The following is a 14,508-nucleotide window of genomic DNA, read 5'->3' as shown; positions in this document are numbered from 1 at the left end:
TCCCGGTGACAGCAGTTCACTGGTTTCTGGCCACATGAGCACAGTAGTAGAGTGAAAGCGGTCTCGTGCTACTGGGAATTTCCCGTCCACGTGTCTGAATACACGATAGAGAGGGCTGGATAAAAACAAACCCGTTGATTGGTTGACGTGAAGCACCCTTAAAGGGACATTACCTGCTCTGGGTGAGATGCTGTACAGTTGGCCGACAGAAACACCCCCGTCTTTTAGGAGGAGTATGCTGCATTCAAGTGCTCCTCGGATAGTTCCATTTCCCGGGCTGGGAAGTCGTTCTTCCGACTTCGGTGAGTTTATGTGCATTACGTTGGCATGTGGAAACAACACAGACGCTACATAGAAGATGTGCTGCATTTAATTGCTCAGACCGTTAAAACAAACATGTTGATAGCTGTTTCCAACAGCCCCACTTTCCGAGTTGTTCCGACTTGAGGGGGCATTCACGTGAATTTTGTCATTTTGAAACTCATTTATCCGATTATTCCGCACCTCATGAAGGCCGGGTTATTTACTAACTTTCCGCGCCACGCCCCGGCGGCGGAGTCAGTTTGGAGCTGACGTCGGCGAAATGAAATCGGCCTGCTGCAGTTTTCCTCACAGAATGGAAGTAGTCGTGGAGGTGATACGGACTAAACTCGCTTGACTTAGCAGGATATTGAACTCGGTGTCCTTTTTCCTGAGCAGTAGACAGCCATAAGAACGAAGCCCATCTCTGTGGTAAGTTCCTCAGACACACATTTAAAAGACCTATTCCGCGTGCACTTTACACCTGCTTGTCGGCACGGGCTTTAACGTTAAGAAACACCCGAGTCCTTAGGAAGGAACAACAACAACAACAACAACAACGGTGTTGTCGGTGGTAACAGCTGCAGTACATCTGTTTCGATATTTGTTTTGTACATTACTGTGCCGAAGCATTAATGTAGTACAACTAAAAGTGATGTTTAGTTTAACTCAGCCCGTCATTCATACAGCAGAGATTTGAAATATACCGGCTTTCCCGGTTTACATAGCTCAGTCGGTGAGTGGACTTCAGACTGCTGGTCTGTTTTTGCGGCGTGTGTCTCTGTCCTGTTTCAGTCTTTACTGAAATGTGGTGACAAACCTTTTCTGCATGGATTAAAATAATTGAATGGATTAAAAATTATTCAATAATAATGTAATTACCTAAGGCGTGTACTGCAGACGTTTGTTTTACAAATGTTTTTTACCTTATTTTACATCACTGCTCATGTATTTTGGCATGCCGTTTTTAAATCCTCTGACATAATTCAGGTTTCGAACATGTTTTTCCTAAAGACGTGATCAGCTCGTGAATTACAACTTAGACTTTTGGATAAAAAAAGTGTCGCGAGATTCTGAACTTGAGGAGGTCATGTGTCGTTTCAGGTCTGGATGTGCATAATGTTAGATAAGGTGCAAATTGTGTGATGTGAGGCTCTTGATGCCGTTGGATAGAAACTGTGTCAATAAGAGAACTGCCTCACCACCACCACTAACCACTAACCCCACCTCTCCCTCCTTCCCTTTTGTTCGGGTTATTTTGTTTGCAGCAGGGGGAGCCACTGTCTGACACAAACACAGCTCAGTGCCTGACACTGTAAAGCAGTACGGAAAGCAACCCTTGACATATAGAAGTTGAGCCTGGGTTTTTTCTCCCAAGTCTTCCATGTTCTTACTCTGTGTTTGTCAAAACAAAGCATTAAGTGGTTTTACACACAGGGTTTATTGTGAACGCACACAGTATATCGTGAGGTCTGGGCATGCTAGAGACAGGCCACTCTGCTTATGTTGGGTGAAGAAATTAAAACTCCTTCTCAGGGAGCTGGCTAGCTGACAGACCAGGGTAGAGAGAGTGGCTTAGGATTTTCCTCAAAGACTGTCATTACGCTTTTGCTGTGGACCCTAATTTGGAAGTGTGGTAGTAGTCTAACCCTGTATTACAACTCACTGGTGACTTGGGGGTTAGTTGGTGAGGCAACTTGAATTTCACCCATATTTTGATAACTCTTTGACCCACTATATGATTCAGGGTTGAGTGGAGTGCATCATTTACATTGGAGAGATTCCCAAGTGCTCCTTGGGATTCTTGTGGTAGAATTGCTTTAATGAATCATAATAAGATTGTTATTATTCTTGGTATCAAGTTTACATACTGTGTACATTTCACGTATTATATGTGTACTGAGGACTGATACTTGCTATGGTTTGGTGTACCTGATATAAGTTGGTAACGAAGAAGCCAGGCTCCTGTTCACAGGGCTGCTTAGCAAAGACGGGACAATCTACCTCTCATTTAACCTTGTCAGCCAAACTCTGTCAACTCTTTATGTAAATATGGCTCAACTGAGTCTCCTAACCACAGTGAGTTGTGCGGTTTCATCACTGAGATGAACAGAGCCATTTGTCTAAACAAGCGCTGAACTCTTTTCCACAAATGAAGGCAGATCATTTGCTCATTTTCTCTTCCCCAACTTGTCCACTGTGGTTTTATTGATTTGAGGGCGCTCATTATAAACCAGACAGGTTGCCTATAATGATAATGAATGCTTTAGAGGAATGAACGAATAATGAATGTGTCTGAGATCATCTCTTCAGGCCTAATGTAGACTTGTCCAAGGTTACCATCATTAGTGAGGGAAACTTGGGATGCCTTTGATTTATGTACTTACTAGAAGGCAGATGTTCTGTATTCAGCTGCTGTAATAACTTTTATTCTCTGTCCTGCTGATTTTAAGGTTGCTCATCTCATAGTGCCCCCGTATGGACGATGAGGAGGATGATGTGTTTGAGCCAGACCCCCACTGCTGGCGCACCACATTCAGGGAGATAAAGTGTGAAGACCGGGGCACACAAACACCTGGCCCAGCCCTGGCACTGAACAACGGCATGCTGCCCTGTGGAGTCGCAAAGGAGCCCAGACCACTCTTCTACGGTGAGGCTGACGACATACCGGATTTCAAAATAGAAAATGGAACTTTGCGCTGTGCGTGATAAACGTGTTGTAAAACTGAAGCACGAAACTATTATGTGAGATTTACTGTGAGAAATGGGTAACAATGTTGCTGTACTGATCTCACCCCTGGCGCCTGATAGTCGTGATCACGGCAGCTTTTATGGTCTGTATGGAGTGTACCCAGCTGCTTTGCTATTCAAAAGGCGCCAGACTGGCATTGTGACTGAATGGACGTGACAGGAGTGCTCACCTGTGTAAGCAGCAACTGTACAGAGAACTGATTATCAGTGACAGCAAAGTTACATTGGCGCCATATACACGTAATCATTCCAAAGTAGCTCCATAACAACTGACTGACCTCAAATCTGTGTCATGCAAGGCTGATGTGTGTGAGTGACTTATGAAACTCTTCAATGACTCATAGTGTTTAAAATGAAATAAAACAGCAGGGAAAGTTGGGAAAGTTGTGATTAAAGTCGGATTGGTCAAAGGCGCAGTCAGCAGTACTTGGCTCTTCGAATCTGTTGTGTTATCAGCATAATCTTAATCACAGTAAGGCCTATCAGGTGTCATTGCTGTTGTCCAGATTGTTATACCGAACACTTTTGTTGTTTACAAAATAATAAATATCAGCCTTGACACTCCACAGGCAACGCAGGTTTTCGATTGCACTTCCCGGCACATTTTGAGCTTGTTGGGGATCAGGAAGCGAGGCGACAAGGAAGCGGAGAGGAGCGAAACGGGATGGAGCAGCTACCCCGGCAGCAGCCTGTGGCGCGCAGTGTGGAGGCCTGCATTGGTCAGAAACTCCAGCTGATAGGAGACCAGTTTCACCGGGAACACCTACAACTGGTGAGGAGGAAAGATGCACAAAATTAAGACATCTCGGCCTCTAGTTTGATTGCAGTAAATAAGTGCAACTTGCCAGTTATACCTTCAGCAGTAACAGAATTGGCCTTCAGTGTTCTAGGTATTCCTCTGACAGCTGACACAAGATTATATTCCTCCGATTCATTTGACTAATATATTGCTACCTGTAACTTCCACCAGGCAAACAAATCTCTTTCCTGTTATTTAGATAGCCCTTAGATAAGACACTCAAGCCAAGCTGACAAAATAAAATGCATTATTGCCAGGGTGATACACTATTTTACAAATCAAACTTTCACTATGATAATATAATGACAGACAGTGTTCCACCTTGATTTACCTGCTGTTTGTGATTAGTCTGTTGTGGGCTGGAGGCTGCGGGTCTCAGTTGTAAACTGAAACTTTACTTATCTATAACAGTGTTATGTTGTCTCTACTGAAAGCTCATAATATCAGTAGATTAAATAGGTCAAACTATGGGCTTTTTATTTTGGGTTTCCACTGGTTTTACAATTGTGTTGCTGATTCTGCATATCACCACCGCCATCAAACTAGAGGACAGTGTGTGTTAGTGTGTCTCTTTTTGTGTAACTGTGTCAGGATAAGAGCGCTTTTATTAAGTCAGAGCAGAAAAGTGCAGTCCACCCATTAACAACACCATCTACACACTTTTTTATATCCATTTTTGGATCTCATGTTGATCTGGCAAAGCTTCATGTTGGGTCAAAAGTTTGCTCTCTTTTATTTTGTTTGCTCCATAATTGTTTTGGAGAGACTGTGCACATGCAGAACTTCAGCCCAGCCCCCCCTCCTCTCTCTTCCCTAAAGCCAAAGACTGAACCAGGACAGCCCTTCCCCCACCTTGCCAACCCCAGGCCCTCCCCCTGCCTCCTCTTCCTGTTTATTTCTCTCTCTCCCTTTCTCTCTCCTGTTTCCTCCGTGTGCTGTGAAGGCAAGTGGCATGGAGGATGCCTGGCCTCAAACTAAACACCAGCACTGTGGTCAGGGTGACACTGTCCACTGACTCGATGTGCTGCGTAATGTCACTTCTATGTGGGTGTGTTGTAAAAACCGTGGCACACTGTCGCTTCTTTTGCTGAACCATCAAAAATATACACAAACCCTCGGGAGACTTTCCGCAGGGTGCGAATGTCTCGTTGCACAAGTGATAAACAGTCGAACGTACATATTTACTCACACATGCGGCACGTTTAGACACACGCATCCACACATACTGATACGTCCAGGAAAAAGCAGAAGTGGCGGGAGTAGGTAAACATGTTGTAACCCGAAGCTCAGCGCGTGAGCCCCGGGGAAGCAGCTGTGGTTGCAAGGAGTCTCCAGTCAGCCCCTTCCCTCGGCAAGGAGCGGCCACAGGAGACACCCAAATAAGAGGTCTGCGCAGCCATAATCAGGGGAGGGGTGATATCCATAATGATGGTATAAGCTTATATTCTTAAAACCTCACTTTTGGGAAATGGAGCCGTCCCTGCCCTGCATATAATATACTCTTTCTTTTTACTTCATAACCTGAAGTGTCAGACAGTTTCTGATTTTCTCATGCGCTTATCAAACTGAAGTTATTTATACCCTGGCAGCTCAGCATGACTCATGTATTGTGACACTGGCAGACACACATAGACAACCAGACGGTCAGACAGGGGAGGGGTGGGGTTGCTGTGAAGTGTGTGTACGACTGGGATCTACTGACGCACAACGGAGGCAGGCCTGGGTCAGGGGATGAGGAAGTGGCTTGGGCTCGTTTTGCTGGTTGAGTAAACAACGGCGAGGACAGTCAGAGTGAGAGCAGCCCTGTGAAGTCACATCCTGTACAGATACATATTGTGGTTCTGAATGACCGATAAAGAGAATAATGTTTTTGCAGACATTATGAAGAGTACGAGAATTTGTAATGCCAAGTTGCAGCATGACAACTGCTGACACTTAACTACGTTTCTGCCAGTGTGTGTGTGTTGACTGTCTGTTGCAGAGGGAGGTTTTTATAACCCAGGCACTGGTGTGTGTTTTAGATGCGTGATCCCACTGTGATTTCTCTCTAATTGCTATTTCTGACTTGAGTTGTGCAATTAATTGTATTGTGCGTGCGTGCATGTGTACATGCTCATGCATGAATACACCCATACTTGTTTTTCTGCTTTTTGCTGTCTCTCACTTCTCACTATCACACGGTCTGACAGTCAGTACAAAAACTCTCACTTGATAATAGTGTTACTGTTCTTCAGTTCTCATTGCTGTCTGCTCCTGTCAGTAGGTGATTGCAGTTAGTCAATGCAGACACTTGTCCCTAAGCAATCCAAGTGCCTTTGGACTGCCATCTTCTTGATGGATTTGGGAGCAATGTGGCTGTGAGTGTTCTCCATGGGAGCCTGTGGCCCCTGGCGAAAGGAGGGATTAGGTAGCGAAGGGGTGCTGGTGGATGCTGACAGATAAATTGCTCCTCAGTCAGATAGGGCTGGAGGGGACCACGAGGCCCCCAGAGGATGGCTGACATTAGCCGGCCCGCCATTTGAGACACGGCAATAATGACAGTCACAATGGCAGGAAGACTGCTTCAGCCGGCACAGGGCAAGGAGCAGAGTTAGGTTTCATCCCCATGTTTTTTTAAAAGAGCCGACTCCTGGTGCTTTCGATAGGAGGTGTTGAAAGCAGGGTTGAATATCGCACACGTGTGTGTGTGTGTGTGTGTGTGTGTGTGTGTGTGTGTGTGTGTGTGTATGTATGTGAGTGCGTGTGTGCATGCGCGTGCTTGTGTCTGAGTGTGTGTGTCTGCACATACGCAGTGTTTGTGGCTTTATCTCTTCACTGTTCCAGTGAGGGCATGACAACCTCTCCTTTCGGCACTTGTTGAGGGGGGAGGAGTGTGGCGCTGGACTAGAAATAAAAACACATTAGGGCTGATTTTGGATATTTTCTTTACATTCATTGTTGTGTGATGATTTTTGTTGATGCTGGTGTCCATTTGTGCTGTTCTCTATCATCTAATACCACTGCTCTTTGTTTGTACTTTTCCTTGACTCCTTGTCTCCTCCCTGATGTGACTAATCCACAGTTTCTTGCTATCGAGGCTGGCCTGTTTGCTCAAGCGATAAGGCAGAGCTTCTGAGCAGCTGGCTTGACAGACAGCCCGCATGGGACACTGATAACACAGTGATCAGGCTAGTGTCAGAGTGATGACACCGAGCATCTGGCCAGACTCTGCCGCTCTATCACTGGCTAAATATAGATCCAAAGTTTCATTTTGACAGTCACGACTAAGTTGCGACAGGCCTGAGGACACCTTTCACTCTCTCTCGATGGCTTTCTCAGCTTGATAGAGTGGAGGGCAAGAGGGCAGCGTCACAGGAACGTTCTGTTTCTGTTTATAAAGATTAATTGCTTCTCATGTAGCTTGTACTAAACACAAGCTTTGCAGCGTGATAAATCCCTCAGTGGACTTATTTTACTCCTGCAGCTTTTACTATCGAATGTTGAAACCGTAAGCACCATAAAGTATTACGTATATTGACATACAATATAAATATAATTGCACAGTCATTCTGCTTTACTCTTCTCTGATCCCAGAGTTGTAACTAACTCTAGTCTCATATAATTTAGTTTTAAATTTAAAAGAATCAAGGTTTGCCAAGTCGAGCCATGCTGGCTGCCAACAGTGCCTCAGATGTATCATGGTGAGCTCATCCTCTCTGTGCTGCATATAAATATTGCCTATGTTTATATGAAGCAGACATTATGCTATTATAATGTCCTAATCAAAATATCCCCAGGCAAGAGTTAGCTTTGTCATCCAACAGAGAACTGGTTTTATCAAGATCTGCAGCAGTCTTTCCTGTGATTTTCTCTTTTACATCTTGATTTTTCTTTTGAACAAACAGCAAGTAAGAGTAAGCAAGTAGTGAGTACATACGCTGGTTGAAACCTGGCAAAGCTTATGCAACACCATGCAATGTTCACCACATATTGATAAAGAGTATAGAAACCCAGAGGCTTATCACAATGGCAGTTCTCTGTCTGGTAACTAGGTCAATGTTTGGACACTACTTCAGCAGTCATGTAAACATTGCATATCTAATCTCTGCCTTTAGATATTTTGCCAAGAGAAGGTAGTACATTTTGGTGCATTGTCATGAAAAACTAATCTCAAGTTACTTTACAACCTTTATGTTCTGAAAATAGAAACAGTATTATCAGGCGTGGTGGAGTCTGGAATCTGCCTTTCGTCTGCTCATGAGCTGTTGGACTACTGTACCTGCAGTGTTTCTCCCTGCCTCTCATCAAGGACTCCCTAATCCCATTTGGTGCAATTATCTTATCTCAGCTTCTCAATGGCAGAGATAGCATTACCCCCCCCCCCCCCCCCCCTAATCACACACAATCCAATTGGCTCGCAAACCTGAGAGAGTCTCCTCCTGCGCCACTGGCTGCTGGTCTCTGCCAGAAACATTAGAAAAAGTGTGACCGTATGAGTTGTGTTTATGGCTTGGAATGTCTACTGGGAAACCCGGATTGTGTAGGGATCCCACACACAAAGGGAGGCCTCTCCAATAAGTATTGTTGGGGACAGAAGCAGACTGTTGTGAAAATATCAGCATCGTTCCGGTGTCTGGTTTTGTCTTACCCTCTTCGCAGTTGACCCTTTTCACTCTGCTCACTGTCAATCAAGGCACATCACAGCCAACACAAGCTAAGGCTCACACTGAAAACCCAAACCAGTGATTATTTCTAGCACTGTATTGTGTGATTGAGTTTCACTAGAGTGCACTCACTGACATATGTTTCATCTTTATTTGTTGTTTCAGTATCATCAAAACCAAAGGAACCAGGGGCCGCTGTGGTGGCGCCTGGCCGTAGCTCTGCTCAGCCTTCTGTTTGACAGGGGGTTAATTGCTGGAGGAGGTGGAGCAGGACGGAGGTGAGGGGGTCTTCCCCTCACATCCCTTTCCTTCATCTCTGAGGAACTGGACTCCTAATGGCACTGTCAAATCTTAACACGGGTCTGTTTTTTGGGGGGGAAATAGAAAGGAGACAAAAGGTCACCGCGGGACGGAGACAACCAACTTTTATAAAAGGTCGTGTGTTTTTTTCTTTCCAAGAAGATGCCATGATGCTCCGAGATTCCTCTACAGGACAATGTTCATATTTTGGTATACGTGTGGTGTTGTAGTTTTGTACAGTACATTGTTCTTGTTAAATTTTTTGCACTTCAACATGTATCCATCTTTAATGACCTCCACAGACCCTGGGAATGCCTTATTCAGTGTCTTCTGCCAGAATGAGTATTGAGCAATTTTGACAGGCAAGATGAGATGGTTAGGAAATGTGGTGTGAGGTTTTCTTTTCTGAGGTTTCCCAGGTGACCAGTCAAGTTGATTTACTAATTTTCCAAAGAGGCAACTTCTCAGAACAAAGCATTTTGCACCCCACCTCAATGGATCATTTGTCTTTTCTTATTTCCTTTTTTTTGTCTTTGTGTTTTTTCGTTCTCCTCCATTTTCTTTGGTATGGTATTAAGTATGAACATGATCCCTCAGTTTCATTCAAAACATTAGGAACAAAGTAAAGTTTTACGAAAAAGTTTGCACACTAGGAAATGTAATCTAAATATCTGTTAATGTGCACAGATCTTTATCTCCAGCTACATTTCAAATAATTCGTTTTTTTTTTTTTTTTTTTTGTGATGGCTCGGGAAGTTTCAGGGCGGAGTGAGGAACTGAACATCACTCACAGGTCAAACAAGTCTGGTGACTGTCAACAAACCTGCATTCAGTCAGACTGAAAGCAAGCACTGGTTGATGCTGTTGCCAAAATTTGTCAACAAGATTAATGACACTGCAAATTAATATAAAAAAAGAAGTACAAAAATTGTGGTTAGCTGTAACTAACAGGTGTTACGTTAATTTACAAGACGTTTGAGCAGTAACAAACAACCCAATTAAAACTACAAGCCAATGGAATCACTGTAAAATCAACAGACTGTTAAAAATTGTGAGGTTTCGCCCAATTATTGAACAAATCACTTAAACTATTATTCATGAGCTTCATTTGCCATATACCACTTTGGACTATATGCTAGTATCATTGTATGTTGCCATTTTATCCCTGTAGTTATCAGACAACACTGATTCAGTTTTCTCAAAGACATCGTAGTTGCTCAAGGGTGTTTGTTACTGCGCATTGTAGAGGGCATCTTGCCAGTTAATCTAACATGTATTACTTACAGCTACCTGTGTGCGGCTGAATGATGTCAGTGATGTAGCACATTACCGGATATTTAGATTAAAATTAATGGTGTGCTGACTTTTGCCAGCAAGGAAGAAAACTTTTGAAGCTCTAGCACCGTGCACTAAATTATACCATTAAGCACATTGTTTGCTGTAGATAAGTAACAAGTTCTTTCCCTCCAAAAATAACATCTCAACTGCCATTACGATGTTGAAATTAATTTCAACCAGTTACTCAGTTTTCCGTTTGGCCTCGTTTCCGTTCTCATTCTCCGATACAAGTTTTCCCCTTAGTTTTAGATGTGTTCTTTTCATGTGATTGTTTTCAGACCTCCATGCCCTTGAAGTGGAGCTGTGGATCCACTGTTTTTGCACTAGACATACACCCTTCAAGAGTTCAGATTGTTACCTAGCTAACCTCTGTCTTGTATGAAGGTTTTCAGTTATGACTTGTTTTCTTGCCACAACATTTCTGATTTCTGACAAAATAATCAATCTTAATTGACCTGACTGAACACAGTCTGGACTCTGTATTGGATATGGGTTCTGAAAATTTCATATGCCAGTGTTTCAGGCTACAATAGAGTTACAATAGAGCCACATTCCTCGAATGAAGGTTTCTAAGTCCTGGTTTGCTTTTCACAGCCAGTGTGTGCTCTGAACACCAAACAATACTCCATCATCAATCTGTGAAACAGAATCTCCTCCTCTCTGGCTACCTTTATGGTGCTTTACATCATGAGATATTCTGTTGGGTGGTCTTGTATTGTCTTTGGTGCTCAGATCCAGATTTGGGACATTGTTAGCATGTGTAACCACCACTCACTCAGCAGACAGTCTCTGAAATGAAACAAAAGTGAAAAAGACTGTAATTATTGTTGAAATATGAATATGTTTGAAGACACTGTTGAAGATGCTGTTTGTTATATTTTCCATTGCTGAACCCAGGCCGATGTTTGGACCCAAGGAGCAGTACATATCAGGGGTCTGTAATTACGTGCTCCTTACAATGTGTCAGGTTTATCACTGCATAATTAGGGTTTCCTCTCATTTTCTTAAAGATGTCTCAGGGACAGTCTTTGTGGGCTACTGGTAACCTTGAGAATCTGTTACATGGTTAGAAGAAGAGCAGCGTTTTCACCCATGTATTTATGACGAAGCCTCTCGAGGTATTGTCAACTCTTATTTCCTCTTCAGTTCAAATTTCCTCTTGACCAATTTCTCAGCACACACATAAAGGTACAGTTTGACTGAGGAGTCTGAGGCTGACTTGCTGACTGTGGTGGTGACGGGGAGTCTACTGAGCATGTAGTAAATAGGCGTGTGAGGTGCACTGAATGTGGTTGTGGTTATAGTTTCCTGCGGATCCTGAACGCTGAGCCAGTCCCTGTAGTGCCCCGTCTCACCATTGGCTCTTGACTTCCTCTTTGTGCTGCTCCTTCATTACATGGGTATTGTTCATTGGTTCATTTTCTTTCTAATTTATTTTTTTTCCTTTTTATTTATTGTTTGTATATTTGCCCATTTCTACTGTATACACTTGTGTGTGCAATTACGTCTTATTTTCCTTTTTCTTTTGTTTTGGTCTTGGACTTGTATATTCTTCAGTTGTTTGACTCTGTGCAGAGCAAGTTGGCCTGCATTGTGCCTGACATTGCTTCATGTGATAATGAACCCACAATCTACATTTTTAGTATTCCCCACAACTTGTAGGTTTAAATGGGGGCTGTAACAAGTTCATAGTTTGGCCTTCCCTGTAGACCAGCAGCTATGGTCACTTTGAATTCATAACGGTCCTTTTGGAAAGCAACCAAAATGCATTTACAGTGACCACAGCTGCTGCACTTCATGGTGAAGAAAACAACAAACCTCTCACAGTTACCTTCAAAGCCTACAGGGGTGGGTGTTTGATACTGAAAAAATAGATTTTGGGGTGGAGTTTTTCACTTAAAGGTTGTGATTTTCCAGGGATGGGCCCAACCAGTTCAGACTTTTATCATTATCTTCCACCACCCAATTCCCCCAGTCATCACGGTCAGATTCACAATATGTGGTTTAGAAAAGAAGTAAGCTTCAATACAGTTTAATCTTGCAACAGAATGTGACCTTTCCCTTGTAATTAATGAGTCATTGCCCCTCCCACCCACTGCTAATGATACAGACGTCGTTAGAAGTGCTTCAAAACACACATAAAAAGGTTGCCTTCATATTCCTCTCAAGTCACAGGGCGTTAGTTAATGTGTTCAATTCTTTAATCTTGATCATTGTGTTGTAATCAACATGCACTGGAAAGTACTTTGTATCTGGAGATCCCATGGGTCCCTTATCTGTCATGTGTTAATGTATAGTATACACTCTGGATTGTTTTCTTGGGCTAATCTTGCCATGTGTCAGCTGTATATCTGTGCATTGACCAAGTAGGCTGTGGACTGATGGCCTGTTTGATACATTGGAAAGGGTTACAAGCCACCATGGTGCCCTGTATAATTTTGTTAGAATGAGGTTCCCAATCTGCACTCATCACAGCATATGTGAGTGTAGAAAATCCCTAGAGTGGGACATGTATTTTATGGAAACCGCAGTGTCTTGAATTTTGTAGTCCACTTTATATAAATTTGAAGTTTTTCAGGAAGGTTTTGATTTTGAATTTTTTTAATGATAACATTTCTTCTTCATGGTCTTTCTTAACTTTTTTAAAATGTATTTTCTTAAGAAAAAAAGGGTCTGCTTTTATAAGGACAGTTCATGCTTGTAAGATAATTTTTAATACGAGTAGGATCCTTTTGAAGTCCATGAGATCAAGGGCATTTTTTTTTTATAAAAATGAACTTGCAACATTCCTTGCACATCTCATCGTGGTGTATAAACAAAGCCAAGCAAACCAAAATATTTCATGGTTGTGGTTAATTTGGCTCGTGAGCTGATTGCTATGAAATATCTGCCCTTATTTACAGAACAGATAAAGTGTAAATGTATTTCTAAAACCCTGGAATATGCCTTTAACTGCTCAGTTTCAACGAAGTCTTGATTATCACACACTCTCTGTATACCAAGAAATGAGACCCAGCGAAAATGTAGCATTTTTGTAAACATTGACTGTGTGTTTTCGAGACTCTACTGTGCACTCATTTTTTTGTGTTTATATATATTTTTTGTTTGTTGATATACTATGGAAGTAAAGACAATTTGTTATGTAGTGCAATATGCTGTACATATGGAGCTTTGCTCTACAAATCTTTTTTTCTGGATTTCTTGTTGTTTATTGGTACTTTTTTCAATAAAAGTTTATTGAAGGTGTCAAGCTGAGTCAAGTTTATGCTTGGATGACAATATTACATACAGCATCACAGCTGGATTCACCGGACCACATACTATGCTGCCACGGTTTACAGTAGCTTCTGAAAAGAGCTATTTTTAAGTTTTGCTACTGCTACACAGCCAATGTTAGCATTAACAGCTGTTTACTTAACAGTCTTGTCAAGAGCTTCAGCCATTGTTACATTTACAAGACAAGGTTATAATACATCCTCTAACCAGTGCTACTTCTTCAGGGCAGCCTGGACACTACAGTGACTCAGTATCGGAAAGTGATGAGACAGTCCGACCAGGCTGGAGCTCACTGGTTGGCATGCTTACTTAAAAATAGCTCCTTTAAGGCAAAGAAAACTCACTGTTTTCCTTAAAATGTAAAAAACCATGTAAGAGAAATGAGAGAAATGGAGAAATCCCACCCCTACTTATAGCTAAGGTCCAATAGGGATATCGGATAAGAAAAAAAAGTTACAAAAATAAAATTCTTGCACAATAAATATACATATGTCATAAGTCCAGTCTTTCACACCTGAAAACTTTTGTTGCTGTTTTTCTCTTCTCTCTCTCACCAAACAAGCTAGAATGTAGTGTACTTTATTTCAGACAAAAAAGAAGCTATAGAAGAAAAATTAATTCCCTCCTTTGCTCTGCTCCCACTCTTTTTAGCCTGAGCTTTTATTTTAAGGAGGTCTCTATTGTGAAAGTAAGCCACTGATGGATTAGCCAAGTGTGTGAGGCTAGCCAGGCATTTGAAGCCGGCCAGGCGTTTGGCAGAAACTGTGCCCATCACATCCCTCCTGCTGCTAGGTCATTAATTTAGTGGGACCAGTGGGGCTTCCAAAACTCTCTAATAACTGCTGTCTGCACACCACACACACACACACACACACACACACACACACACACACACACACACACACACTCACATATAAGCAAGTGTTGCATGACATCTGAATGAGCCCATGGACAGAGCAAATGAGGAGAGTTACCTTACAACACTACATTACTGTCACTTCCTAAAGGGTTAAGGCTGCTGAGCCTGCAGATTAGTTACACTGTGGCATGGATGCCCTCAAGACATGGGAATGATTGATTACTTTTGACACATATAAACTT

At 42.5% G+C, this 14,508-nt stretch overlaps 1 protein-coding gene across 1 annotated transcript; it reads left to right on the top strand.

The window, feature by feature from the left end:
- The first annotated feature begins 629 nt into the window (after positions 1-629).
- Positions 630-9,522, top strand: bmf (Bcl2 modifying factor). Its single transcript, XM_022751209.1, has 4 exons — positions 630-732; positions 2,754-2,950; positions 3,621-3,823; positions 8,659-9,522. The coding sequence occupies exons 2-4, from the start codon at positions 2,779-2,781 to the stop codon at positions 8,773-8,775; spliced, it is 492 nt and encodes a 163-aa protein (XP_022606930.1). The 5' UTR covers positions 630-732; positions 2,754-2,778; the 3' UTR covers positions 8,776-9,522.
- Positions 9,523-14,508: the final 4,986 nt, after the last annotated feature.

This window comes from Seriola dumerili, unplaced genomic scaffold (assembly GCF_002260705.1).
Source record: "Seriola dumerili isolate Sdu_G_001 unplaced genomic scaffold, Sdu_1.0 BDQW01000149.1, whole genome shotgun sequence".
NCBI lineage: Eukaryota > Metazoa > Chordata > Actinopteri > Carangiformes > Carangidae > Seriola > Seriola dumerili.
This window is presented reverse-complemented; position numbering and strand designations above follow the sequence as displayed.

What these genes read in the sequence shown, in the direction of transcription:
- bmf (XM_022751209.1), top strand. Translation starts at nt 2,779, where the DNA reads ATGGACGATGAGGAGGATGATGTGTTTGAGCCAGACCCCCACTGCTGG. An exon ending in GCCCAGACCACTCTTCTACG is followed by an intron (nt 2,951 to 3,620) that starts GTGAGGCTGACG and finishes GACACTCCACAG; the next exon opens with GCAACGCAGGTTTTCGATTG. An exon ending in ACCGGGAACACCTACAACTG is followed by an intron (nt 3,824 to 8,658) that starts GTGAGGAGGAAA and finishes TTGTTGTTTCAG; the next exon opens with TATCATCAAAACCAAAGGAA.